This window comes from Dysidea avara, chromosome 11 (genome assembly GCF_963678975.1).
Source record: "Dysidea avara chromosome 11, odDysAvar1.4, whole genome shotgun sequence".
NCBI classification, from domain to species: Eukaryota; Metazoa; Porifera; class Demospongiae; order Dictyoceratida; family Dysideidae; genus Dysidea; species Dysidea avara.
This window is the reverse complement of record NC_089282.1, coordinates 26,574,656-26,598,858: the sequence shown is the minus strand read 5'-3', so window position 1 is coordinate 26,598,858 and position 24,203 is coordinate 26,574,656. Positions and strand designations below refer to the sequence as shown.

General features: G+C 39.8%; 5 protein-coding genes and 1 long non-coding RNA gene across 8 annotated transcripts in view; 3 read left to right on the top strand and 3 right to left on the bottom strand.

Moving 5' to 3' along the window:
- Positions 1 to 8,156, bottom strand: part of LOC136238901 (uncharacterized) — a 16,209-nt gene extending 8,053 nt beyond the window's left edge. For both annotated transcript variants that reach the window (XR_010693245.1, XR_010693246.1), the window contains exon 1: positions 8,006 to 8,156. This is a non-coding gene — a long non-coding RNA (uncharacterized lncRNA). The remainder of the gene's footprint in view (positions 1 to 8,005) is intronic.
- LOC136238895 (sodium/bile acid cotransporter 7-B-like) lies at positions 8,105 to 14,354 on the top strand. Its single transcript, XM_066029534.1, has 13 exons — positions 8,105 to 8,342; positions 8,394 to 8,476; positions 8,518 to 8,657; positions 8,703 to 8,778; positions 8,833 to 8,871; positions 8,917 to 8,952; positions 11,925 to 12,008; positions 12,730 to 12,794; positions 12,845 to 12,894; positions 13,329 to 13,379; positions 13,427 to 13,478; positions 13,571 to 13,641; positions 14,111 to 14,354. Exons 1-13 carry the CDS (start codon positions 8,189 to 8,191, stop codon positions 14,266 to 14,268), a joined length of 1,059 nt encoding a protein of 352 aa, XP_065885606.1. The 5' UTR covers positions 8,105 to 8,188; the 3' UTR covers positions 14,269 to 14,354.
- On the bottom strand, positions 14,266 to 16,209 carry LOC136238898 (COMM domain-containing protein 6-like). Its single transcript, XM_066029537.1, has 6 exons — positions 16,049 to 16,209; positions 15,916 to 15,981; positions 15,782 to 15,858; positions 15,479 to 15,638; positions 14,421 to 14,579; positions 14,266 to 14,370 (listed from the first exon to the last, which is right to left on the bottom strand). Exons 1-6 carry the CDS (start codon positions 16,133 to 16,135, stop codon positions 14,320 to 14,322), a joined length of 600 nt encoding a protein of 199 aa, XP_065885609.1. The 5' UTR covers positions 16,136 to 16,209; the 3' UTR covers positions 14,266 to 14,319.
- Positions 16,089 to 19,163, top strand: LOC136238894 (large ribosomal subunit protein uL4-like). The gene is made up of 7 exons (XM_066029532.1): positions 16,089 to 16,237; positions 16,346 to 16,618; positions 17,571 to 17,795; positions 17,845 to 18,030; positions 18,077 to 18,216; positions 18,263 to 18,346; positions 18,926 to 19,163. Exons 1-7 carry the CDS (start codon positions 16,235 to 16,237, stop codon positions 19,092 to 19,094), a joined length of 1,080 nt encoding a protein of 359 aa, XP_065885604.1. The 5' UTR covers positions 16,089 to 16,234; the 3' UTR covers positions 19,095 to 19,163.
- On the bottom strand, positions 18,073 to 23,289 carry LOC136238896 (cathepsin O-like). Of its 2 annotated transcripts, none has more exons than XM_066029535.1 (10): positions 23,098 to 23,289; positions 22,800 to 22,896; positions 22,659 to 22,752; positions 21,802 to 21,858; positions 21,589 to 21,748; positions 20,136 to 20,215; positions 19,947 to 20,083; positions 19,712 to 19,786; positions 19,569 to 19,661; positions 18,073 to 19,205 (listed from the first exon to the last, which is right to left on the bottom strand). In XM_066029535.1, the coding sequence occupies exons 1-10, from the start codon at positions 23,254 to 23,256 to the stop codon at positions 19,153 to 19,155; spliced, it is 1,005 nt and encodes a 334-aa protein (XP_065885607.1). In that variant the 5' UTR covers positions 23,257 to 23,289; the 3' UTR covers positions 18,073 to 19,152. The 2 variants fall into 2 exon arrangements, 1 of the variants encoding a protein (XP_065885607.1); XR_010693244.1 differs by lacking the exon at positions 18,073 to 19,205 and adding an exon at positions 19,839 to 19,898 and having other exon boundaries at positions 19,608 to 19,661.
- LOC136238900 (protein YIPF6-like) lies at positions 23,263 to 24,203 on the top strand. The gene is made up of 6 exons (XM_066029538.1): positions 23,263 to 23,420; positions 23,470 to 23,548; positions 23,598 to 23,640; positions 23,693 to 23,809; positions 23,861 to 24,021; positions 24,071 to 24,203. The coding sequence occupies exons 1-6, from the start codon at positions 23,322 to 23,324 to the stop codon at positions 24,184 to 24,186; spliced, it is 615 nt and encodes a 204-aa protein (XP_065885610.1). The 5' UTR covers positions 23,263 to 23,321; the 3' UTR covers positions 24,187 to 24,203.

Genomic DNA, 24,203 nt, shown 5'->3' with positions numbered 1-24,203 from the left:
TTTATGGGACAAACTTAATTCATGGTGAATTTGGCAGATAATATTTTGGCGAATGTTTGTGTCATACTGCGTTCTGTCTATTTAGAATATTTTGGTGAATTGAAATCATTTTGCCAAATTTGCAAAAAATTTTCTCCTGCCAAAATTTTGTATCATACGGTACTGAGAAGTGGAGTGGTCATTCTGCATCATTTTCAGACATGTTCTGCCGTTATACAGTATTACAAGTAAAGAACAACATGAGAAGTGTCTCTGTAATCAGTTTAGTTACTACAGAAATTACAGACATCTCTCAAGCTCAGCTGAAGCCATTACGTGTTATCACAAATCAACAACTACACAATAGTGGAGATGGGACACAATTAAGGACAAAGGATATATACTTGGTTGGGGGCATCAGTCAGACAGTCAACAGAAAATTCAGTTCAATATATATTTTAAAGATCCACAAAATTTGTTGGAAGAGTTTGGGATCACTCTGCAGGCATTTATGGGTTTGATTATACTAACCAATAATTCAAGATGACATGGAGGGAAGGTTTTGGGATGATTATTAGACCAGAAAAACCTTCATGATCCCTACTACACTGTACTGTATGTTTGAAAGAAATTGGAGTAACAGCTGCCGAGTTACAGAGCAGTAACCAACAATTGTAGGATCATGGAGCTGAGGTACTCTTAATATACAGTCAGCGAGGAGCAAAAACAAAGTTGTCCAGGGTTCAAATCATGGACCTCCACAACACCTAACCCTTAATAATAACTGCTAGATTGTAATAACAATCATCAATTTGTCTGTATGGTAGTAAAAGCCAATCCTCCAAAAGAAGTGAAACAAAAAAAGAACAAAAAAAAAACAAAAAAAACAAAACAGCTAAACTATAAAAAAGGTGCAGCCTTTTCTCTAGGTGAAAAGTTGTGAAATCAAAGGTAGCAGCCAAGAAGTGGTGGTAATGATAGGGTTTTAAAGGCCGCATTAGTAATCTTCTTCGCCCCAACTCTTGACCCAGGTTTTTGAAGGCTGCGCCTATTTACAGCTTGGCTGTATTTGAGTGGATAACATTTTACGGTTCAGTCCCAATTCCATATACCTCCTGATGTACATGAAGATCGACACAACCTGTACACAAGAAAGTCTCACGTAGCCAGACCCTATTTCTCCACACGGTGCTTATTGATTGGAAATTATAAGCGCCTGCTCAGTTGTTGTCACCTCTTTAGTTCGTGGTTCAGGTCAATTAACACTCCCCTACCCAGGAGTGATTGACGAGAATTGACCGACGACCAGTTAATACTGTACTATTACGTAATTATGAACAGTCACGTGCAGGTCGCGTGCAGTAATATGATTGGTTGTAACCATGTTGTACTGTTGGTTGTTATGTAACTTATAAGTTGTAGCTAAAGAGAAACGCTCTCTGCTTTGAGTCTAGTATTACGAGAGCTCTTTGGCTTACCGCTTCGTTACTATCACACATTAATTGGTGCTGTGACCAGGATTCGCTTCGCCTTACGGCTAGCTACGCCTACCTTTGTAACCCGTTATGAAAAAGCTGTGGTACCATGGCATTTGGAGTGAGAACGGTACCCCAGAAGGCAAGCAAATTTACTCTGAGAAACTTGTAGTTGTTGTATTCTCTTTACCACAGTTACTGTCGACTCCGGAAACAATGGAGGCCCGGAACTGAAGCACTTACAGGCGTCTCGCAGAGCATACCGCTCTCACTTAATGAAGCTCTACCACAGTGTAGACGAAATAACAGAGTCCAGCGAACCACTGAACGACTCACAACGTGCTACCTTGAGCACATCCCTTGAGAAACTTACTCGGAAGAGAGATATACTTCGAGAGCTGGACGAGAAAATTTCAGTGCTCATAGTAGAGCCAGAGGAACTTGAAAAGGATGTATATGAAGCTGACGAGATCCAAGACACTATTATTGAAAGATTGGACTAAATGAAGTGAATTCTTACTCGGAAAACATATTCGACCGTACCTACAGAGCCACACACCCCAATGAGACATGAAGACTCAAGTCAAGGCCCAAGTCTTAGCCTGTCGGCACAACCTTTCTTGCCAGCGCAACAATCACACAATGTGATAAACCCGTCTGAGGATGGTCAGGTGATTCAGAATCAGATAAGTAACAGTAGCAGTCATGGAAGTACGATGAGTCAGAGCAGTGTCAGTCGCCTTCCAAAGTTGAGCTTACCAACCTTTAGTGGTGAACCTCTATCTTGGCAAACTTTCTGGGACTCCTTCAGTGCAGCAGTGGACTTGAACCCTACCTTATCAGGAGTGCAGAAATTTAATTATTTGAGAGCTCAGCTACAGGGAGAAGCTGCAAGAGCTGTGGCAGGTTTTCCGCTCACTGATGCGAATTATTCTCATTCTATTAACATATTGAAAGAGAGATTTGGACAAACAGACAAGGTTAAGAATGCACACATGCAGGCACTGCTGAATCTTCCCAATCCAAAGAATGCAATGGTTGATCTTAGAGCATTTTATGACACTATTGAGGGTCACATTAGAGGGTTGCTCTCCTTGGGCATAATTCAGGAATCATATGGTGCTTTATTGATACCAATTATTTGGGGCAAACTACCAGCAGAGGTCAGACATAATTTAGCAAGGGAGCAAAACAATTCGAATTGGAGCATTGATCAGCTCCAAGAGGCACTGCTAAGAGAGATTCAAATACTTGAGCAAGGAGCAGCCACTACCTGCCCACTTGATACACCACCAATGATTACAGCTTCCCTACATACTGGTTCTGGAAGTGCTGACCACCACAGGAATTACAGATCAGATAAAGGTACCAGTAGGCCAATTAAGAAGATTACATGTGTCTATTGTAAGGGCATACACACTACAAATAGTTGTAATGCAGTTGTCAACACTGAGAAACGGTTAGAACACATAAAAAGGGAAGGACTCTGTTTCAACTGCTTGGGCAAACACAGAGTTAGCCAATGCACTTCTCATGCTCGCTGTAAGAAATGCAACAATAAACACCACACTAGCATCTGTAATGCTGTCAGTACAAAGCCACAACAGTCTATGGAGGATAGTTCAAGCAAGTCTACTGAAGCAAAATCTAATCAAACGCCAAAGGAAACCATTCCTGTAGCAGCCACAATAGCTTTAACTGATTCTCAAACATTCGTGTTATGCAACCCTGATAACTCTGTTTGCTTACTTAAAACTGCAGTGACTAATGTTATCTCTGATGTAGGCAGTGCTACTGCGAACATTCTATTTGATGAAGGTGCCCAACGCTCCTTTATATCTAAAGGGTTAGCAGACACATTACAGTTAGCAGACACATTACAGTTAGCAGACACATTACAGTTAACACCTCTTCGACAAGAGCAAGTCTCTCTGGCTTCCTTTGGAACTGATGCCATGTCACCCCAGTATTTAGATGTGGCCTCCGTTAGAATTGTCAGTAACACAGGTGAAATGATTCCACTGTCAGTGTTGATAGTTCCTAAGATTGCTGCCCCACTTCAGTGCATTTCAAGTTCAAAGTTACAAGAACTTCCTTACTTGAGAAATTTAACATTAGCACATTCAATGGTAAGCCACAGCAGATTTGACATATCATTATTGATTGGGGTTGATTATTATTGGAAAATTGTGGAAGATCATGTTGTGAGAGGAGATGGACCTACAGCGGTACAATCCAAGCTGGGCTACCTTCTTTCTGGTCCATTGGCTGTCTCAGATCATTGCAATGAAATCACAAGCATGCACATTGCTATTCAGGGTAATCACGTAAATGAAGACCAAACACTTGAGAAATTTTGGATGATTGAATCCAGTGGAACTTTTCCTGCTGAGAAAGACTCTGACCATTTCATGGACACTTACTTGCATAGTTCAATCACACGACAAGACAATGGGTCTTACGTGGTCAAATTCCCTTGGAAGGAAGACCATGCACCACTGCCATCAAATTATCAGGTGTCCAAGCGAAGAACCAGATCTCTAGTCCGACGTCTAGCAGGCACACCAGACCTCATGAGAACCTATGATCAAATCATCAAAGAACAAGAGAAAAGAGGGTTCATAGAAAGAGTAGCAATTGATCAGACACCTTTTCTGGGTAATGGTCAAGCACATTACCTACCTCACCACCATGTAAAGAAAGAGTCTAGTACAACCCCGATTCGCATAGTCTATGACTGCAGTTGCGGAATGTCGAGTAATTATCCAAGTCATAATGACTGCCTGGAAGTTGGACGCCCTTTGATCAATGATCTCTGCTCGATTATTTTACGTTTTCGCATCCACAAGTATGGAGTGTCTACAGATATTGAAAAAGCTTTTTTACACGTACAACTCCATCATGATGACCGAGATTTTACCCGTTTCCTGTGGCTGTCAAATCCAGAGGACCCAGAATCAGAATTTGACACTTATCGTTTCAAAGTGGTGCCATTTGGAGCAACCAGTTCACCATTCATGTTGAATGCCACTCTTCGACTCCATCTCAAAAATCAAGACTCTGAAATAGCTGAAAACATAGGAAAGAATCTCTATGTTGACAACATTATCTCAGGTGGTGCTACTGAAGAGAATGTCATGCAATACTTCAGGAAAGCAAGAGCTATCATGTCAGAAGCAAATTTTAATTTGAGGAGTTGGGCTTCTAACAGCCCCCAACTACAAGCTGTTGTACAAGAAGAGAAAATTGCTGACTCTAACAAGATAGTAAACATGCTAGGTTTAAGCTGGGATTTATCAACAGACAGAATAAGCTTTTCACCAAAGCCAATTGATTCTACTCTTGATTCAGGTGTTACCAAGAGGAAAGTTTTACAGTGCTCATCCAGGATCTTTGATCCACTGGGCATTCTCTCTCCAGTTACTATACGTGCCAAGCTGTTAATGCAAGAACTCTGGGAGAAGAACATTGATTGGGATGAACCACTGGAAGCCACAATGAAAGACAAATGGAGTAGCATAGTAGACAGCTTACAGAAGGCAATTCAAGTAACAATTCCACGACAGTACTTTCCCTTGGACAATGACTCTGACAAAGTTCAAGAGCTCCACACCTTTGCAGATGCCAGTCTCAAGGCATATGGAGCTGTGGTATACATTCAATATGGTAGCCACACAACATTTCTTATTGCAAAGACAAGAGTTGCACCACTTAGCAAACTTACTCTCCCAAGACTGGAGCTTATGGCAGCTCTTGTAGCCACAAGTTTGTTATTACCTCTTTAGGTGGCCATTATCATGATATCCCAATCCATATATGGTCAGACAGTCTAATTGTGTTGCATTGGATTTCCAGCAAGAAACAGTTGAAGTTACAATTTGTCTCACATCGCATCCAGGAAATCACTCAGACTTTCCCACCAACACTGTGGAATTACTGTCCTACTGGAGATAATCCTGCTGACTTGTTAACAAGAGGAACAGACAGTGAAGTGCTTTATGATTCTCTTTGGATGTACGGTCCATCTTGGCTTACCAAGCAATCAAGTTGGCCACAGTGGAAACAGAGTGAGACTGAAATATCACATTTGCAGACAGAGCCTACCATTGATGAGGTGGTCAATGATAAAGCAATGTCAGTTGAACAGACAGGCCTGCACAGGATTCTATCAATTTCCAATTACAGTTCTTTGACAAGGCTGCTAAGAATTACTGCTTACCTTTCAAGATTTATCCACAACACTAAGAATCCCAATGCTCGCCTCACAGGAATACTTTCCACCCAAGAAATAAACAATTCTCTATCCAAGTGGGTTTACAACTGCCAACAGACTTACTTTCATCAAGAAGTCAAACATCTACAATCTAATTCTAGAAAGAAGATGTCACTTGTGAGACAGCTCCGTTTATTCCTGGACAAGGACGGCTTCATTTGATGCGGTGGAAGAATTCACAATGCACCACTTAGTGAGTTGTCGAAATTTCCCTACCTTCTGCCAACAAAGCATCCACTAACAACCCTAATCATCAACATGACTCACGTCAACCAACTCCATAGTGGAGTAAACAGTGTTATCACAGCTCTGCGCCAAAGGTATTGGATACCTAGAATTCGTCAGACAGTGAGAAATTTAGTAAGGAAATGTGTAATTTGCCAAAAGGTTTCAGGAAGGCCATACTCTGTACCAGAGGCACCTCCACTTCCCAAGTCACGCACATTGTGTGCTGCACCGTTTAGTGTAACGGGAGTAGATTTTACAGGAGCTTTGTTTGTACGTAACACAGGAGGAGAACAGAAAGTGTACATATGTTTATTCACATGTGCCAACACAAGAGCTGTCTGTACACTTGGAAGTTGTAACTGACTTAACAGAGGAGAACTTTCTGCAAGCATTTAGAAGGTTTGTTGGCAGGAAGTCCCTTCCTCGACTCGAGATCTCAGATAACACATCCACCTATCAATCAGCTACAAAGGAACTCAAGAAGATGTTTAGCTCTACTACCTTTAGTGAACAACTAACTAAACAAGGGACAACATGGCAGTTCATACCCAAAAGAGCACCATGGTATGGTGGCTTTTGGGAAAGGCTCATTGGGCTTACCAAGACCACCCTCAAGAAGGTGCTCGGGAGGACATTTATATCACTGCTTGCATTACAAACTATTGTCGTTGAAATTGAAACCATTTTGAACGATCGCCCACTGACATACACTTCAACTGATCTGAACGATCCAGAACCACTATGTCCATCACATTTACTATATGGAAGGAGGATTGGAGCATTACCATATCAACATGTTACAGATCCAGACTATATTACTGGCCCAATAATCCGTGAAGCTTTCACCCATCAAGCCCAGATACTTCAACATTTTAAAGGTTGCTGGAAGCAAGAGTATCTCACTGCCCTTAGAGAATTCTACAAGGTGAAGGGAACATGTGCTCCTCAAACAATTAAAACTGGAGATGTAGTGCTCATACATGATGATTCACCCAGGTTTACTTGGAAAATGGCAGTGATCAAGGGGATGATCAAGGGGAACGATGGATATGTTCGGGCTGTAGAAGTGAAGACCAACAGTGAAAGAACAAACCAACCAATTTCTAAACTTTATCCATTAGAGATATCGACTGATGAGAATGAGACTGTTACAGAACTTAAGAATGATGATGATGAACATACACCACTGATGACACAATGCCCAATAAGATGTTCTGCTGCTAAGGCCAAGGAAAACATATCTGAATGGAGCAAGGAGATCCTTGGCCCTGCCCCGGAGGATGTCGAGAATTGACCGACGACCAGTTAATACTGTACTATTACGTAATTATGAACAGTCACGTGCAGGTCGCATGCAGTAATATGATTGGTTGTAACCATGTTGTAGTGTTGGTTATGTAACTTATAAGTTGTAGGTAAAGAGAAATGCTCTCTGTTTTGAGTCTAGTATTACGAGAGCTCTTTGGGTTACCGCTTCGTTACTATCACACAGTGATCTGCCTGCAGAACTTTTCTATTGTAGAGTCCCCAGACCCTTTCGGAGCAGGCGTTTATAATTTCCAATCGATAAGTGCCGTTCTGAGAAATAGGGTCTGGTTATGCAAGACTATACACTAGCTACCACCACCCTACAATGGGTAGGGACAATTGTTCATGAAAACCTCATTTGATGTTAATTGATGTGTATGTACAACACTGGCCAATAGATACTAAACCAACCATTGGCAGCCATACAACAGCAGACATACATGAATCTATACTATCAATAGTCCATAACATGAACTATTGATACTATGTAGGGCTCAATCCTCCAGATTGTTAAGCTGGGGGTGGGGGTAAGTTAAAATGGGGGGTTATAGATTATCGAGTTATCTATGTTTTTAGAGAGGATCACTACAAGTGTGCAAAGCACATGGGGTCCCCTTCCCCAGGGAAAACTTTGAAAAATTAGGTGTGAAAATGATTTTACTGTGATACCCTAATCATGGCAGGGAAAGATCATCAATTAAACCTTTTCATTTCTAACTACGTAGGCCTATAATGAAAGTACCTGAAAGCTGAACTGAAAGCAGATATCCATCCTTGACGAAACCACTCTAAAATCCCTTTCTTTGAACCAACACACATAAATACAAACACAGCTGCAAACTCACTACTAGCACTAATTAGAACAATTGTGTGCACTATTTAGAACTAGTACTGGTACCACACGGCTTTGATCACATGGTAGTAGATGACAGGTGGTGCAGATGACAAAGAAGAGCGCACAACACGATGTCATTTGGCTGCTAATATGGTACAAAGGATTAAAAAGAACTGGTTTTTACTTGGCGTAGTGTGTGTAATCACGTGGGCTAAGTTATGGCCTTGGCTTGGAGCTAAAGGAGGTAAGCAGAGTGGAGCTGCTGCACGTGATAGTCAACTATTATATATCCAAGGTCCATTAAAGCCAGAGGTGACGGTAAAGTACATTTCAGTGATGGCAATATTCCTAACCAGTGGAATGTCAATGAGAACAGAGGTAGCTAACTGCAGTCATTAGGTGTTATTAGTTGTCTCTAGGACCTCACTCAAGCTATGATGAATATCAAGATGCACCTGTTTGTCCAGTCATACACGCTAATCCTGGTTCCTTGCCTGGTCTCCCTACTGGTAGAGTCACTACGACTAATGTCCCTGGTCAACCCACTATTCTTACAAGGGTAAACTAGATCATGTTAACCTGTTAATAACTAGTTGTTATGTAGATTACTGGTTGTCGGGTGTATGCCTCCTCCTGTCTCATCTGCCGTCATCTTGACAAAGGCAGTGGGAGGAAATGATGTATGTTAGTTCTTGTTGATCATGATGTTCCCATGGTAACCTGTCATTGTACAGGCTGCAGCAGTGTTCAACTCAGCTCTGGGGAGTTTTTTAGTGAGTGAGTACTAGTATGTGGTGTTGTCATGGTGATGATGATAGGGGATAATGGTTACTCCTATACTATTACTATACCTGGTAAGTATCCGTTGTGTGTGATATGTCATTGTGTCATGAGATTTGTTCACTGTTTACTTTGTAATTGTACTAGTTAGATCATGTTATAAAATGGAACCAATAGTTTATAATAGTGTTTAGGAAGAGTATCCGACGCTAGTATGAATGTGTATAAATGAGCCCGTAAAGTGCTATGGCTTCACTTTAATTATTGCAGCGGAATGCGCCATACTATAACGGAAAATTCTTTAAATTGTCCCGACTACAGACATGGCAACAAGAAGCTCAACAAGAATAAAGGCGAATCGCAACACCTCGGAAAATATCGATATGGTGAATAGAACGGCTCTAGGTGAATCAATGGAACATGAGCCAAGCGTCAGAAACTTACAGCAAATGTGTTTGGGCAGGAACGCCAAGAAACGCACACCCAGAAGTAGTCGAGGAAGGAGTGAAACAGAGCCTAAGCCACTGCCTACTGCATCGACAAAAGGCAAAGCCAATAAAAAATTAAAGAAAGATGACAGAGAAGGAAAAGCTCGCTCATTAAGGAAAGTGAAGACTGTGATGAAGCACCGGTAGTAATGTCAATGGATGGGGATGACGTATATTATAGATTTGGAGGAGCTGCACTCTGTGAAATGTTACACTTACGATATCAACACATTAAAACAGCACCATTTAGTAGAAAAGATAGCATTTCCCAAGAAATAACAATTTTACAAGCGATTAACTCTAAAGATAAATCTGCCATCCCCAATTATCTAAAGTCCTGTGACCTCGGTTTCATGTACTTCCCACACCCAACATTCATACCAATGCTTCGTAATGTTGATAGTACCCTGAAGGAGGTAAAGATTCTAAATATATAATATTTATGATGGTTTGTGTACTTTATTGTATTGTTTCTTTACTAAGGGTAGTTCAATAATACTAGTGGTTTGGTCTCTACAATGCTTTCCACTGTGGTGTGGAGCAACACACTGCTGAATTGGGTGTGCACAATGTGATGGACTGAATCTGGTTTCCCTCCTGCAATACGTCTCACAGCTGAGCTTGATATACACAAAGGTGATACAAAGTATACTGGATAAGTGACAAAGAACTACTTACAAAAGCCTTAAAAGACATACACATCAATGTGTAGTAAATCCCAAGTTGTAAAAGAACAGATGGTTGAATACAAAATGATTCCCATTACATACTTTGACATGAAACCCATAAGTTTCTGACTTTGAGAATTCCAGGCAAGCTACCTCCACATATTAATACTCCATCTTCTCTCTTTCCATCCTGCACACACTCTTTGTAAGTCGTGGAGTTGGCCATCTGATCTTCAATGCGTCTGCTGCTAGCCCTAGAAAGGTTCCTTTGTATGACTGTAATGTGGTCCATGAAGGTAACTGTAGAATCTTAAAACTCTTCAAGGCCTCGTAAGCAGCTGGGCTTCTTGTAAACACAGCTAATGCTAGAAATTATCAAATGGTTTTAAGCGATACACAAGCAAAATCAACAGATTACCAATTCTGATAGTTATCATACTCCAATTATTACTACTCTTTCCCACAGCCTATTATGACAAAGTACACTGAAATAGTATACTGGTAATAGTATACTACACTGAAATAGTATACTGGTAAATAAGCAGCACTTACTGTTTGTAGCTTGATCATGAAGAAACTGATCTCTCTGTTTCCTATGATCCATTTCCAAAATATTCTTGAGTACCCCTCCCAAACCGTGCGCATCACCTTCAGTAAACAATTTGTCAAGTTCATCTAGTTGTGTTGCTTCAATAGTTTCTGCAATTTTTCACATGTCATCATGTTGTTCATCATCTCAGTCTAATTCTGCAGCTCTACATTTAGCCAGTTTTAATTTGTCGTTAGATCTTTCCACAGCTAGTGTAAAGACCAGACTCAGAAAATTCTTTTCTGGACTCATCACAACTACGGTAAAGTCCATTTCTCTCTTCTCACCTCTCGTCTTGCATTGTTCCCGTCTCTGACAAACTGGTAACAGATTTTATGACGACTCTCCACTTCAGTGGCTCGCATATCACTGGACTGCAGCTGATGCGATTGATTGATTGATATATTGATTGATTGATTGATTGATTGATTGATTGATTGAATGATTGATTTGTGACTGGGATAGGCAGCTTGTTACTGATAGTATCCCAGGGAGCTGAAACATCACAGCTCCAGTACAACAATGTACAATCACTAATAGGTACAAGTATACATAATTACAAGATAGGCATAAAATAATAAGTAGGTCCAGCCTTGGTTGTCGTAAGTAATCAGAAATTCATTGAGTGAATCACATTCAATAATTTGGTGATAACACTTCTTCATTTGCATTGCAGTTCGAAACATCTTTCACGGGAGATTCCACACATTGATTCTTTGTAGCAGATAAAATAGCCTCGAGAACAAATTGGTCACACGTTTCTGTTTCGACGTGGTGCAGCTTTCTTTTCCAAACTTTGCTTTCAACGGATTGTACAGGTGTATCCATTTGCTGATGCAGCTGACACCACATGAGTTATGGATGATGTAAAAGTATGCATTAAAATACGTGAGTTTCCATGTACGAAGCCATAGCACTTTATGGGCTCATTTTTATGTGTTTATAGCAGCGTTAGATACTCTCTCTAGAATATTATGAACTCTTGGTGGAACCTGTTAATCAGGACACTTGTAAAGGAGGACACTTAGTAATGGTCCTAAAGTATCCCTCTGCATGAAAGTCAGATCACCTACAGGACACTTTTGGTCAGTCCTAATACACAAGTTATACAGGTATTGATTTGGTTTGACATGAGTTGTTTTATTTGATTTTATTGGGCACAATGTTACTTACTTTAGTCATAAGATGAATTTTTAGGCTCCTATCTCGAGAGATGTATGGTTTCACATTACCTTTCCATTTGAGCATAACAAAATTATGATAAATATTCATCAGTCACACCAGTACCATTGCTGTTACAGGTTGGTACTCATGCTGCAGTTCCCTTTGTCTCCATCATCACTTCATTATCACTTACCGTCCTGTTGCCACTAGTGATGGGTCAGGTGAGCTATTACTGTATGTGGTGTAGTGACTAATGGTAGCTGTGAGAAATGAGTGATGACCATATATGGTTGTGCTTTATCATAAGACCACCTCATTATAGTTACCATGTCAAGTAGGTCCCAAACATAGCTAAGGTGTACTTCATGACCTCATTAATAAGACCACCTCATTATAGTGACCATGTCAAGTAGGTCCCAAACATAGCTAAGGTGTACTCCACTTTGCTACTGAGGTCCCAATTATGGTTGCACTAATAAGGTTTCACTTCAGTGCTGTACATTGTGTCAAATATATGTGACCAGATTTTACAAAACTGATCCAGATCACACAAACTAACAACAACCAACAAACACTGTCATTAGCTTTAACTAGATGATTGGTCAACTACACACAGGGTGGTTGAGAGCCTGTTCTTCTGGGCTATTTGGCAACCTCAGACTTCTGCTTTGTAAGGATTTGGCTTGACATGAAACAGTGGTGCATGGGTGGGTAGATGGCTAAATGTTATCTGTAATAAATTTCTCTTACTTGAAAAGCAGTTACTAGCTTTGAAAGGTAATAAGCTAAACTACCTTTGGTAATAAATTCTTGAGCATGTTCATTGGTGAGTTATAATGAGTCACTTATCAGTAACTATATATTGGTGTGTGGTTTAGATCAGTTTTCCTAAATCCAGTCACATAAAGTATGAACTGCTTGACATATTGGTCTAATGATCAGGTGATCCGAGGGTTCATAGTAAACTGGATAGAAGAGAAACAACCACCATTTGGTAGTATTAGCAGGTGAACAGTGTTATGTGTATCATGTGATGATCATGTGATCCCCTCTATAGCTCAATATTACTCTTCATCATCTACACAACATTCTGTGACACCTTCATCAGTTAGTCTTCATGTGTCAGGGTTCTGTCCACACTGGTCAGCAGTGGCTACCACTATTTATTTATTTATTTATAACAGCTTTAAGAGTAGCCTGTGTGCTCAGTCCTTTTGAGAATGTCCATATATTCTTATTGGTACAACTGTTGTGGTTCCTTTGGTGTATGTCTAGACTATGGATGCCATCAGATCTGGGATGTGTCAATATTCTGACTGTCTGCTATACAGGCTTTCTTGTGGGTTAACAACTACATTAATAATTTTAATCATCAATATCAGGTGGATAGGCAGTTTACCTACAGGGAAGTTGAAATGTTGCTGCGTTTTCACACCTTGAAGCATCTCCATTTAAGTCCCTTTTAGGCCACTAATCAGATGTTTTTGGACAGAACTCTATTTGTGTGGCATATGCTGTACATGTGTCACTGTTTGTCACAGACACCACCAGTGGTGTTGACATGACAGGACTGCTTAGTGTCATCGTAATAGGTGAGTCTTGTCTGTTGTGTCCTGTACCTAACCTATTATTTGTTTAGTGTTCCTCTGTCAAGCTACCTTCTTGTCTGTGGCCTATCTGTTGTCATCATAGTGAGTAGACAATTGTACAGTGGAACCTGTTGTGGGTTCCACTGGTACAAGTATACATTGTTAACGGTACTACCCCGTATCTCTCCTTGTAGTGTCATGAGGTTCCCTCGTGGAGACACTATTGCTGTCATGTTCTGTTCCACTCACAAGAGTCTCACATTAGGTCAGTGTAGTGATTTGATAGGAGGGAAAACCACCTCAGGAGATTTATTATAAAAAATTATCACAACTCCCTGTTAACCGTCTCTAGGTGACTTAATTTTTCCCTCCAGTTTTCAAATATAGGCACATACAGCAGATTGTACTTATGTTTAACCACTACACATTGTATCCAGCCTGCAAGGAAACGTTTTAATCATACAATTAATGTAAGTACCACCGTAAGTCGTTCTCCCAAGAAATGACATTCACCAACAGTACTGGGTGCAAATCTGAAAATGCCTGCATGAACCAAGCTGGATAAAACTTATGACACTTCATTTGTGATGGTTATACAGTTGTCACTGAAAGTGCAAAAGTTAATACCGTAGCATGCTCACCTGAACACTTTTAGGTCAAACACACATGCCATCTGCTGCAAGTGCCACACTTAGGCACACAATAACTGCTGTGTTCCCTTCCTCCCCTTGTAGGAGTTCCCATGGTGAAGATCGTATTTGCCAACAACCCTCAACTGAGTAGCCTCACAATTCCACTGTTAGTCTACCACCCAACACAGATCCTCCTTGGAGGGTTTCTTGTACCATTTCTACAATCCTGGGTCAGCCATGGACCTGGCTTACCTAACTGATCATTAGTTTATTTTTATTTTTTGAACAATGAATTATTTAATGACACATATTTATGCTGTTTCTAACAATGAAGACATTTCTCTCAGTTGTGTTGAGAAGTTCTGTGTATAACAAACATGTTGATAACATTAGCATCATGTTACCATGGTACCTGGAATTGTTGCATGTCCAACTCCACAGAATATTGTTTGGTAGTACCAGACACCATGTCTGTTACCACGGTAAACATCAAAGTGACATAAGGGGAGTTCAGAGCTCTACAACTACTAGAACTCATTGACACTCCTAACTTCCACTCCATTGAAGCCAGCTATAGTGAGAGACAGAATAGCCTGACATTAAACATGTACAGTTATGGAGTTGATGATCAGAACACCTGTTCTATTAGAGAGTACAATTTATTGGATACAAATCTGTGGAAAGTTTATGGTAGAACTTTTCTATAAGGGACACTGCAAGACTTAAGATTTTCAACTTTGGAAGTTATTGTTCGTCAATGTTTTCAGAGGTAAAAATGTGGACAGACTGTAGGGAGCGAAACTGTCCTGAGGTCTGAATGTAACCATGTGAAGAGCAACACTTCACAAAATAAAACTATCATAGGGAGAGTTTTTGAGATAAATCTTGCAAAAAACCCTACAATTTGTACAACTCACAAATGGCACGAAAGTTTACTCAATATGAATGGTTCTGGATTTGTGGTATGAAGTTGTGTTCTGGGAATATGCTACTACAAATTGAAGAGTGGATCACACACTAATAATTAGACTATATGCACTGCCGTATACATTCTAAAAACACGTGATATTTTAATACGTCACGACGGTGAACAGATAGGATCTAATGTACGTAGAAAATGCGAAATTCGCATAATCTCAGGAAATAGACCACGTACCAGTACTTCTTGCAGGGCGATAAATTCTTCAACCTGTATAGCAGAACAACTGAAAAGAGGAGCTGTGTCCGTAGTATTAGTGGCGAGTTATAGCTCGAGCCGCATTTACTACCCGTACTTTTGTATGGGATTTGTGATGGTCGGTTCACCGTCAAACATTTTCGGGAGCGCCGCTAAACAGCCCTAATTGATCATATTTTGATTAGTCAATAGACCACGCATATAGTCTATTTGAACAAAAGCCATGATCAAACAGCAGCATTTTAAGATAATATTATGAAATCTGTTATACTTACAGTCACACATCAACACACCTGTCCAATATTCAACATTCTCCTCTGTACATCAATCACATTACTAGCCTCTTCCTTCCACACATGACCCACCACAGTAATGGCTGCTTCACTCCACTGCATACTAGACTTTAGCTCCTCTGTTAGCTGTTCCCATGACAACTGGTGTTCAGCTGCTGACCTGAAGACAAAAATATCATGTGACACATTTTCACATAAGCTGACTTCCATAGCAGAGAAAACTTACAAGGAAAAATGCATACAAACAACACTATAATGGTAAACACAACATAATAAAGTACATCAAAGGTGTGTGTGTCATACCTAAACACAAAGGTCAGGGCATTGATACACTCTTGAGCTGATGGTACAGGAGTGGACTGACATGAACATGAAATATTCTACACCAAATATATTACAATTAGTTCTACTAGTCATAGTGTACTAGTGTGGCTAACCATTTGATGCTCGTCAACATTAATAAATCCAGCACGGTACTGCAGAAATGCTGCTACATCTTGACACTAAAGAATGGGTGTGCATTAAATGGAATTCACAACAACATTCCACTCTTGCATGTTACAAACTTACCATTTCTGCAAGAACTCCTTGTGGCAGTTGATTTAGTAACTTAACGGCGTTTGTAAAACCTTGTGGCGAATTTGATAGAAACCCCATCTTCAGTGAACACTCACGTGATCTATTTCTTCGCGCACGAGTCACGAGCAGGTCGTGGACGAATCTCCTCACAACTGATCCATCACTGAACGAGCTGAAATGGTGAGCACCTAATCTTTGTGGTATAGTCCATCTTGTTACCATCTTGAGTCTTATTAAATGTGTAACAGTATTACTGGGTTAATATTGAGCTGATTAAATGCCCACTAGACTTCCAGACCACTGGTCGGCGTATTTGACAATGAAGGCAGTAACCTATCCACCACCAAACTACCGGCGGTGTTCAGGAGCCCCATTCGTCCTGATATAGTACAGTTCGTACACACGAACATGGCGAAAAACAAGCGACAGGCTCACGCTGTCTCCACCAAAGCAGGACACCAGACTAGTGCGGAGTCATGGGGTACAGGCAGGGCAGTAGCTAGAATACCACGTGTACGAGGAGGTGGTACTCACAGGTCTGGACAAGGAGCATTTGGTAATGTATCCTTTAATACGAATGTGATATGACAAATGTGCTGTACATGTGTTTTAGTATATATGTCAATATTATTGCAAGTTCCACACCCCAGTTTTGTGGTGTCTTTGGTTTGATGTTACTGAAAGATCTGGACTGGGGCACATAGTTTGAACATTCATAAAATTGGTATGCCTGAACCACTATTTAAACATTTGTTTTTCTGTTAGTAAGCTGTTTCATTTACTTCAATGCTGAATTTAACCATCTATGTGATTTAAATCCTTTATACTATCAGGAGTTCATAAGCCCGTAGGGCGAGGAGTATACAACGATCGTACCGATAGTACAAAATTCATAATCTAAATTAACGTAGGAGTAGTGGCATGGCAACGAGCTTTACTATAAATAAAATTGCCTTCTACAGAATTATTTCAACCATATCTTGGGAGTATCTATCTGAGAGGAGGGCCGTTTCACCTGAGAAGACATACAGGGCTCTTTATCTGCCATTCTCGTGCAAAGAAAATTATAATATACCTGTACATGGTATATCGAATAAATAGATAGTTACTATTATTAGATACAGGGTTGCTGGCAGTGGATCACCTACGTTAATTTAGATTTCGCTATTTGGTCGTTGTATACTCCTTGCCCTATGGACTTACGAATTGATACTATTCCCTAATTTTGTTATTTGGACTTTTCTGTGGCCAGAACCAACTAAGAACTATTCAGTCATTTGGTTTGCCACTTTTTGCAAGCTTTGTACTAAAATTATTAATACTATGAAATGTTTAAACTTTTGCAGTCAAAACATTTAGTTGTTTAAAAGTCTACGTTTTTCCCAGCCGTAGACATCACTTGATTTGCTGCATGGTTCTAGTGTCAAGATTCTGGGTCTCTCTGTTAATGTACAGGCTGCAATGGCAAAGCACTCACTGTAAAAATGTTACCAACCCTTGACTATGGTAATAGATGTGTAGGGGTGGTCGAATGTTTGCTCCCATCAAGGTATGGCGGAAATGGCATCACAGAATTAACAAGAACCAACGGCGTAGTGCTACCTGCTCAGCACTAGCTGCCAGTGCCCTCCCATCACTGGTGATTGCTCGTGGTCACCAAATTGATACTGTGGCTGAAGTGCCTTTGGTGGTCGCTAATGAACTGGAGTCAGTGTCGAAAACTAAAGATGCTGTAAAGGTTTGGTGGCCATTTTGCCAAGAAGTTGTAGTTATACTAGCTGTGACAGGTGTTGAAGGCTCTCAATGCCTACCCTGATATTGATAAGGCAAAGAATTCTCGCAAAATTCGTGCTGGTAAAGGAAAGCTGAGAAACCGTCGATATGTTCAGAAGAAGGGACCTCTGATAATTTATAACGAGGATAAGGGAATAAAGCAAGGATTTAGAAATCTTCCTGGGGTCGATTTAGTCCAGGTACTGGATCATGTGATCTAATTATGATGTAATATGATGTCACCAGGTTGACCGGCTAAACCTGCTACAACTAGCACCCGGAGGTCATATGGGGCGATTCTGTATATGGGTACAAGCAGCGTTTGAGAAACTGGACAATTTGTATGGAACATGGAGGAAACCATCAACAATAAAATCTAACTACAAGTGAGCCACAATCTCTCCATATTGTTTGGTATTAACACCCCTATAGCTTACCACGACCAAAGATGACTAACACTGATCTAGCTCGTATTATCAACTCTGATGAAATACAACGAAGTATTAGGGCAAAGAGGTGAGTAAAGGTTGCTTGTTTGTCTGTGTGAGCCTCTATTTTACTGCTGTATTTATGTTCTGGCAATAAGTTTCTTCAGCCGTAGTATCCCTCGTGTTACTGGTAGAGGTGTTATGTGCAAAGTATAATTTGCAAATTAATTATTCCAACTGAATTCATTTTTAAAATTGTACTGAAATTTTTAAACACTGTTTGGATTCATCTCATTGTTGTGGTGAGAAGTACTAAGGAGGTTTTCAACCCTAGCTTTAAAAGTTGTATCCATGGAAACATTGGGTCCAAGTAAATCCAACAGCCTGAAGTACAAGACATCATCTCAGTGTGAACAGCAATGGAGCACTATGATCTGGACTTCATTCTGGTGCAAAGGAGGAGACATTGTGGGAGACAGTACTGGAGTGGTCTGTATTTCCTTGATAATCTAAAGCAATAGCAGAAATTTTTTGGCCATTTAGACATGTGGCCCACATGCACAAACACATAATCAGCCATACAGTAACACCTTCAATAAGTATCTAGCTTTTATTTAGTTTAGTTAAATGTGTATTTTTGTATACTTGGTGGTTCATATTTTACCAGGCCTGCTCCTCGTCGTTCCACACTGAAGAAGAACCCTCTGAAAAACTTGTACGTGATGTTGCGACTAAACCCGTATGCTAAATCTCAGAGGAGACAGCAGTTGTTATTAGAGCAGCGTAGGAAGAAGGCTAAAGAAGATATTGCTGATAAGCAGAGAGGTGGAAAATGAACGACTAGTCGCTAAAGAACTGAACATGTAATATTAATATGTTGAATTGTACAATAAGTCACAAGTTAACCCCTTCTGCTTTAGTGAAGGCATACACTGTCTGTGCCAGACCTGGGGGGAGGGGGTAACATTAACATACTACACTGTACTTGTACAATGGGAAACTTTCAAGAGTGCAAACTAAAAAAAAAGTTTGTTTCACTACAATTTGCAAGTGCTGTGTACTACTCTCCACTGTGTACACCTTTAAGACCCCACAATATGTTTTACTGTAATAGTTTCAGAGGTGAAGCCTGACCAAACTACCCTTATTATGAAAGTTACTGTATAATAGAAACAAGGGTGAAACTTGCTAAGGCATATTTCCAGCATCATTAGTTAGTGACTTATAACAAAACTTCCTACCACATGTTGATGGAGTGAGAGTACAAGAGGAAGTGGTAGGCTTGCTATTGAAAGTTTCCCATCACTCACCACACAAATTCTTATCCATTGCAATATAGATATATCCCTTCACCCCCCAGTCTGGTCCCCATGTGTTGCGCACAATCCAATAGGGTGGATCATCTGTATGGAGAATATGAAGTACGTTACGGCGTTGTATAGGTGGTGCTTACTTGTCATGTCATAACCAACAACTTGTACAGCATGGTCAATACTGGTATTGGTGCAGTGGTAGCGGACTATCCCCCCTGTGTAGCAGACAAAGTTATTGTATTGTGGTTGTATGTCAGAGACAATGACCTCATTAAGCAGATGGCTACATTAGGAAGGTCATTTTGTATACAACTACATTACAGTGACCTATTGCTACATTGTACAGATGCACTTCGTTACAGCAGACACACACACCTCTGTAATCCTGCCAGATATTGGCGTTCACAGTCACTGATAATGGAGACACTAGATTCAAATCATATGCCATTCCCTTCTCATTATCAAGGTAGTCCTTCACTGTATGATTCAGCAGTCGTACACCTTTCTGTGGTCTGTGTTATGATAGTATGGTAGTGGTGATGTGACATGGTGAACACAACTCACAAATTAGCCTTACAGTCAGGCCGTGTGTCATCCCCACTAGTGAAAGGATAGTTAGCGTCAGGTACCACAATAATCTTACCCTAATGTGACACAGCGGGAAGAAAACTTACTACTGTACACAAAACTGATTACAACATTAATGGACACACATTTAGACCCCTAAATTGGACACATTTCAAGGGGGAGTATTTTAGCAATGTTGTAAAACTAACAAATTTGTAAACGTTCCCAAAATCACATGTATACTTAATGAATCCTCTATCCCAGAGGAGGTTGGACACTCTCTAAGTGCCACTAAAACAATTATGCAAAAATTGTGTTAATAAGCCAATCTCAGTTTAATACAGTGGATCATCATTGTTCCATGTACACAAAATGTACATGACAAGTCTGGTAAGTTGTATACACCAAACTGCGTCTTATAAATTTTACCCAGAATTCAAGTGATTTATACAAATCAAAGTACATTTCCTTGAAGCTTACGTGAAGTATGTTCTGAATATCTAACAAACCCCAGTGAACCCCATCATTTTTTCAGAACATTGACCATAAAAAACATCAGGCCTAAGATAAACTTGATTTAATTGACCAGGTACTGCATTAACAGCAAGGGCCGGTACTGCAAAAGAATGTAATACATCTGCTCCAGTTACCAAACCTCTAAGAAAAGTCCCCATATGAACAGTTAATTTATTATCTACTAATAATCTGTGTGCTAAATCCCATATAAATTATCAATTATAAGTGAATCCCAAAACTGGATATCACAAATTACTTTGTGATCTCACAATTGGCTTATGAGCCATTTTTGGGATTCAATGATTCCAAAATTAAATTTCTATTTAATTATGGACTCAGGATTCATGATTAGACAAAGTGTCTATTTTATGATTCAATGAATGGCAAATGGATAATTCAAGACTACCGTACGCAAGGAAATTTTGACGTCAAAAAAATTTGATAAATTCAGACTTCAGTAGATTTGACGAATAAAATGTTGACGAAAATCAAGAAATTGTAGGCAAAACCTGTACTTTTAAGGGTGCTTATAACATTTGACGAATTAAACGGATTCATCAAATTTTTTGACGTCAAAATTTCCTTGCGTACGGTATCCATTTGCCATTCAGATTTAATAATTGCTATTGAGAGTCACATGAAATACCAAATAAAACAATGCAATTAAGAGTAATATATTTAGGTAGCACTTAGAGCGCGTCCAACTTCCTCTGCCTATATCCCTTCAATTCACTAAGGTGACTGCTCTATTAGAGTAGTTGAAAGTAGATTTTTACACCAACATCAGTTAAACCACATTTAGTTGTTCACACATTTGAACAACTACCAAGAAACTTTCTAGGCTCAATTTTATTGAATTTGTGCAAGGGGGAAGCTAACTGCATAACAGTGACTGTTCCTTTACTCCCAGACCTACAGCAGGTCATAAGCTCACCTCAATCAACCAGTCAACAGCTCCACCAAGAGTCCCTCCCTGACAGCCATAACTCTGAGCATTACGATCACAAGATATAAACTGCTGAGTACTCAGGGATACCAGCTTATTGTAGTGGATGGCATAGCAACTCTCCAGTCCTTCACTGATGCTGAACGCCCTGAAGGAATAAGAGGGTGTGTGTTCTTGTTACTATGGACATGACATACTTACCAACAAGATCCACACTTTAATTGGTTCTTCACTCCAGTAACAGCATCTTGTTCACGCCTAATAAGGAATACAATCATACGTAGTGATATCACAACGGTGAGCAACAACATCCTTGAATTGAATGATTTGAAACATTTAAAAGCAATTATTGCTTGACACCCACTTTCCATTTTCAAACCATCATCTTTCATGGTTTGCCAGAGATCGAACAATTTGGTCCTTTGAAATTTATGTCAATGGACACTTTAAGACTACTAAGTACACATTCACTTGTAGATTAACTTTTATGTAACTATGTGTCGATTTTGTGTTGACTCAGTGTACAGGCTGTGCCTTTATTGGTACTTCAATCATAATCATGGTGTAAAACCTGTCAGGACATTAGGTCATACCTATTTGATCTTATGTTGCGCGAGCCAGACCAACTACATTTTTCTTCAAATGAAATAATTTTGAAAATCACGTGTGCGGATCATGTGTACTTAATTAAAGACAACACATCATCAGCACCCTCGTGATACAGTCCAAAAGGGACCATTGAAGATCGTCCAATGCTCTAAAATTGTAGAATACGATGGGAAAGCTCTTTTGGAGATATCTGATGCTACTAGAAGAGTATGAAACCTACTGAGATTTTTAACTGTGTATGTACTATTATAGCTACATTTATTATTTGTATTTTGTATGCTTGTGTTTAAAATTTTTATTATTTTCATTTTCAAACCGACCTACCTACCCAAATTTAAAATAATTTTGCCCGCGCAACATAAGATCAAATAGGTATGGCCTTACAGTACTATGGTGTTACTAAGTCCCCTACTACTCCTATTGGATGATATACTGTACATTTCACGTACCAGTCAAATTTTGCTGGAAGGTCCACACTTAGATTAACTTTCTGAGCTTTAGGAATGGACAATGTGCTCGGCTGTAGTCCAGACAAGTATCGTGCTGGATAATAAAACATGTCATTGGTGAAGTGCGTGTTCACTGTTAACCTTGAAATTCCTCAGTGGTCAAATCTGAGAATTTGTTCACTCCAAACACAGCACTGCCTTCTAACAAATTAAGCTGCTTCTGACGCTCCAGGCTCACCTAACATAGTATAAGGCATATCTGCTGCATACAGGCTCTGCAAACTACTGTGATATAAGAAAGCAGTAAAATCGCAAGCCACAATAAAATCACAATTTTTTTACTGTAAAATCACAAGCCACAATCACAAGATCACTTGCTTTTTCTTCTTTTTAAAACTTTTTTTACTGTGTGTACATGTGTTTAAGTTTTAATATTTACTTTGAACACTTCGAATCTCTTAGTTACTTCTCTCAGATCATTGCGATAGCTTTTCTGATACTTCACCATAAAGTCACGAAACTGGTTCCACTGCACTTGCTCGTCGCTCAGTAATACGCCACATAATGTGGCTACCACGAAGAAGCGTAAATACAACATGGCGTGTAACAAAAATAATTATAAAGGAAGAAATATAACTGTGCACGTTTATCAGCGTACAAGGGATGGACGACATACCCCTAGACGATATAGCGGGAGATATCAACGTTCCTCAGGATGAAGACGCACTGGGAACATTAGATGAACCAGTATCCACCACCTTGGTGAGAGTACAACCTCGTGGTGTATTTGAGTGTAGCCTCGTGTGTATAGAAACGTGATTTGAAAGCTATCTTTGACAAGTGTAGACATGTGATAATTCCTGGCAGAAGTAAAGCCCTCCTTCATGATTGTGAGTTTGCAAAATTGTTCAGATTCTTAAAATATCCTAATATTTTCAGGGGACTTATGGGGTCCATTATTCCTCTGTATCATACTCGCAATGTAAGTAATTAAGTTGTGTTACTGACACTGTTCACATACCCTCATCTCATAGGCTGTTGCCAAGCAACACTTCAGACACCAGTGGTCTACATTTCATTCAAGTATTTGTCGTAGTTTGGGGTGGATCATGTCTTGTAACAGTTAACGCTCAACTACTAAGGGCTAAACTGTAATAAACTGTGACTTGATGAACTGTCGTAACCCTTTACCATGTCAACAGGTCATTCTTCCAATCAGTGTGCACCCTTGGTTACTGCCTGTTACCACTGACTTTATCCTTAGTGATCTCTCGGGTAATTCTACTAACTAGTAATGGACACATGATGATATTTCTTGTAAGACTTATACTAATAATGTCTGCACTGGCCTGGTCACTATGGGGTGAGTTGTATGTTATTATGCTATAGCAATTATAGCTCATTTTTTCCAGCATCTACTGGCTTCTTAACAGATTATCTACCTTCAGAGAAGAAGATACTTGCCATGTACCCAATATTTCTGTTTTACTTTGGCATCAGCTGTTTAATTTTAGCACAAAATAATTGACAGTATTATAAAAATTA

What these genes read in the sequence shown, in the direction of transcription:
- LOC136238895 (XM_066029534.1), top strand. Translation starts at nt 8,189, where the DNA reads ATGACAGGTGGTGCAGATGACAAAGAAGAGCGCACAACACGATGTCAT. An exon ending in AACCCACTATTCTTACAAGG is followed by an intron (nt 8,658 to 8,702) that starts GTAAACTAGATC and finishes GTTGTTATGTAG; the next exon opens with ATTACTGGTTGTCGGGTGTA. An exon ending in TGCCACTAGTGATGGGTCAG is followed by an intron (nt 12,009 to 12,729) that starts GTGAGCTATTAC and finishes TCTAATGATCAG; the next exon opens with GTGATCCGAGGGTTCATAGT.
- LOC136238900 (XM_066029538.1), top strand. Translation starts at nt 23,322, where the DNA reads ATGGACGACATACCCCTAGACGATATAGCGGGAGATATCAACGTTCCT. An exon ending in AACCAGTATCCACCACCTTG is followed by an intron (nt 23,421 to 23,469) that starts GTGAGAGTACAA and finishes TCGTGTGTATAG; the next exon opens with AAACGTGATTTGAAAGCTAT. An exon ending in TAAAGCCCTCCTTCATGATT is followed by an intron (nt 23,549 to 23,597) that starts GTGAGTTTGCAA and finishes TAATATTTTCAG; the next exon opens with GGGACTTATGGGGTCCATTA.
- LOC136238896 (XM_066029535.1), bottom strand. Translation starts at nt 23,256, where the DNA reads ATGTTGTATTTACGCTTCTTCGTGGTAGCCACATTATGTGGCGTATTA. An exon ending in AGAGATTCGAAGTGTTCAAA is followed by an intron (nt 22,897 to 23,097) that starts GTAAATATTAAA and finishes ATACTATGTTAG; the next exon opens with GTGAGCCTGGAGCGTCAGAA. An exon ending in GACCACTGAGGAATTTCAAG is followed by an intron (nt 22,753 to 22,799) that starts GTTAACAGTGAA and finishes TTTATTATCCAG; the next exon opens with CACGATACTTGTCTGGACTA.
- LOC136238894 (XM_066029532.1), top strand. An exon ending in GACAAGGAGCATTTGGTAAT is followed by an intron (nt 16,619 to 17,570) that starts GTATCCTTTAAT and finishes CTATGGTAATAG; the next exon opens with ATGTGTAGGGGTGGTCGAAT. An exon ending in CTGGGGTCGATTTAGTCCAG is followed by an intron (nt 18,031 to 18,076) that starts GTACTGGATCAT and finishes TGATGTCACCAG; the next exon opens with GTTGACCGGCTAAACCTGCT.
- LOC136238898 (XM_066029537.1), bottom strand. Translation starts at nt 16,135, where the DNA reads ATGGGGTTTCTATCAAATTCGCCACAAGGTTTTACAAACGCCGTTAAG. An exon ending in GCCCTGACCTTTGTGTTTAG is followed by an intron (nt 15,639 to 15,781) that starts GTATGACACACA and finishes TTTTGTCTTCAG; the next exon opens with GTCAGCAGCTGAACACCAGT. An exon ending in TGGACATGCAACAATTCCAG is followed by an intron (nt 14,371 to 14,420) that starts GTACCATGGTAA and finishes TGTTATACACAG; the next exon opens with AACTTCTCAACACAACTGAG.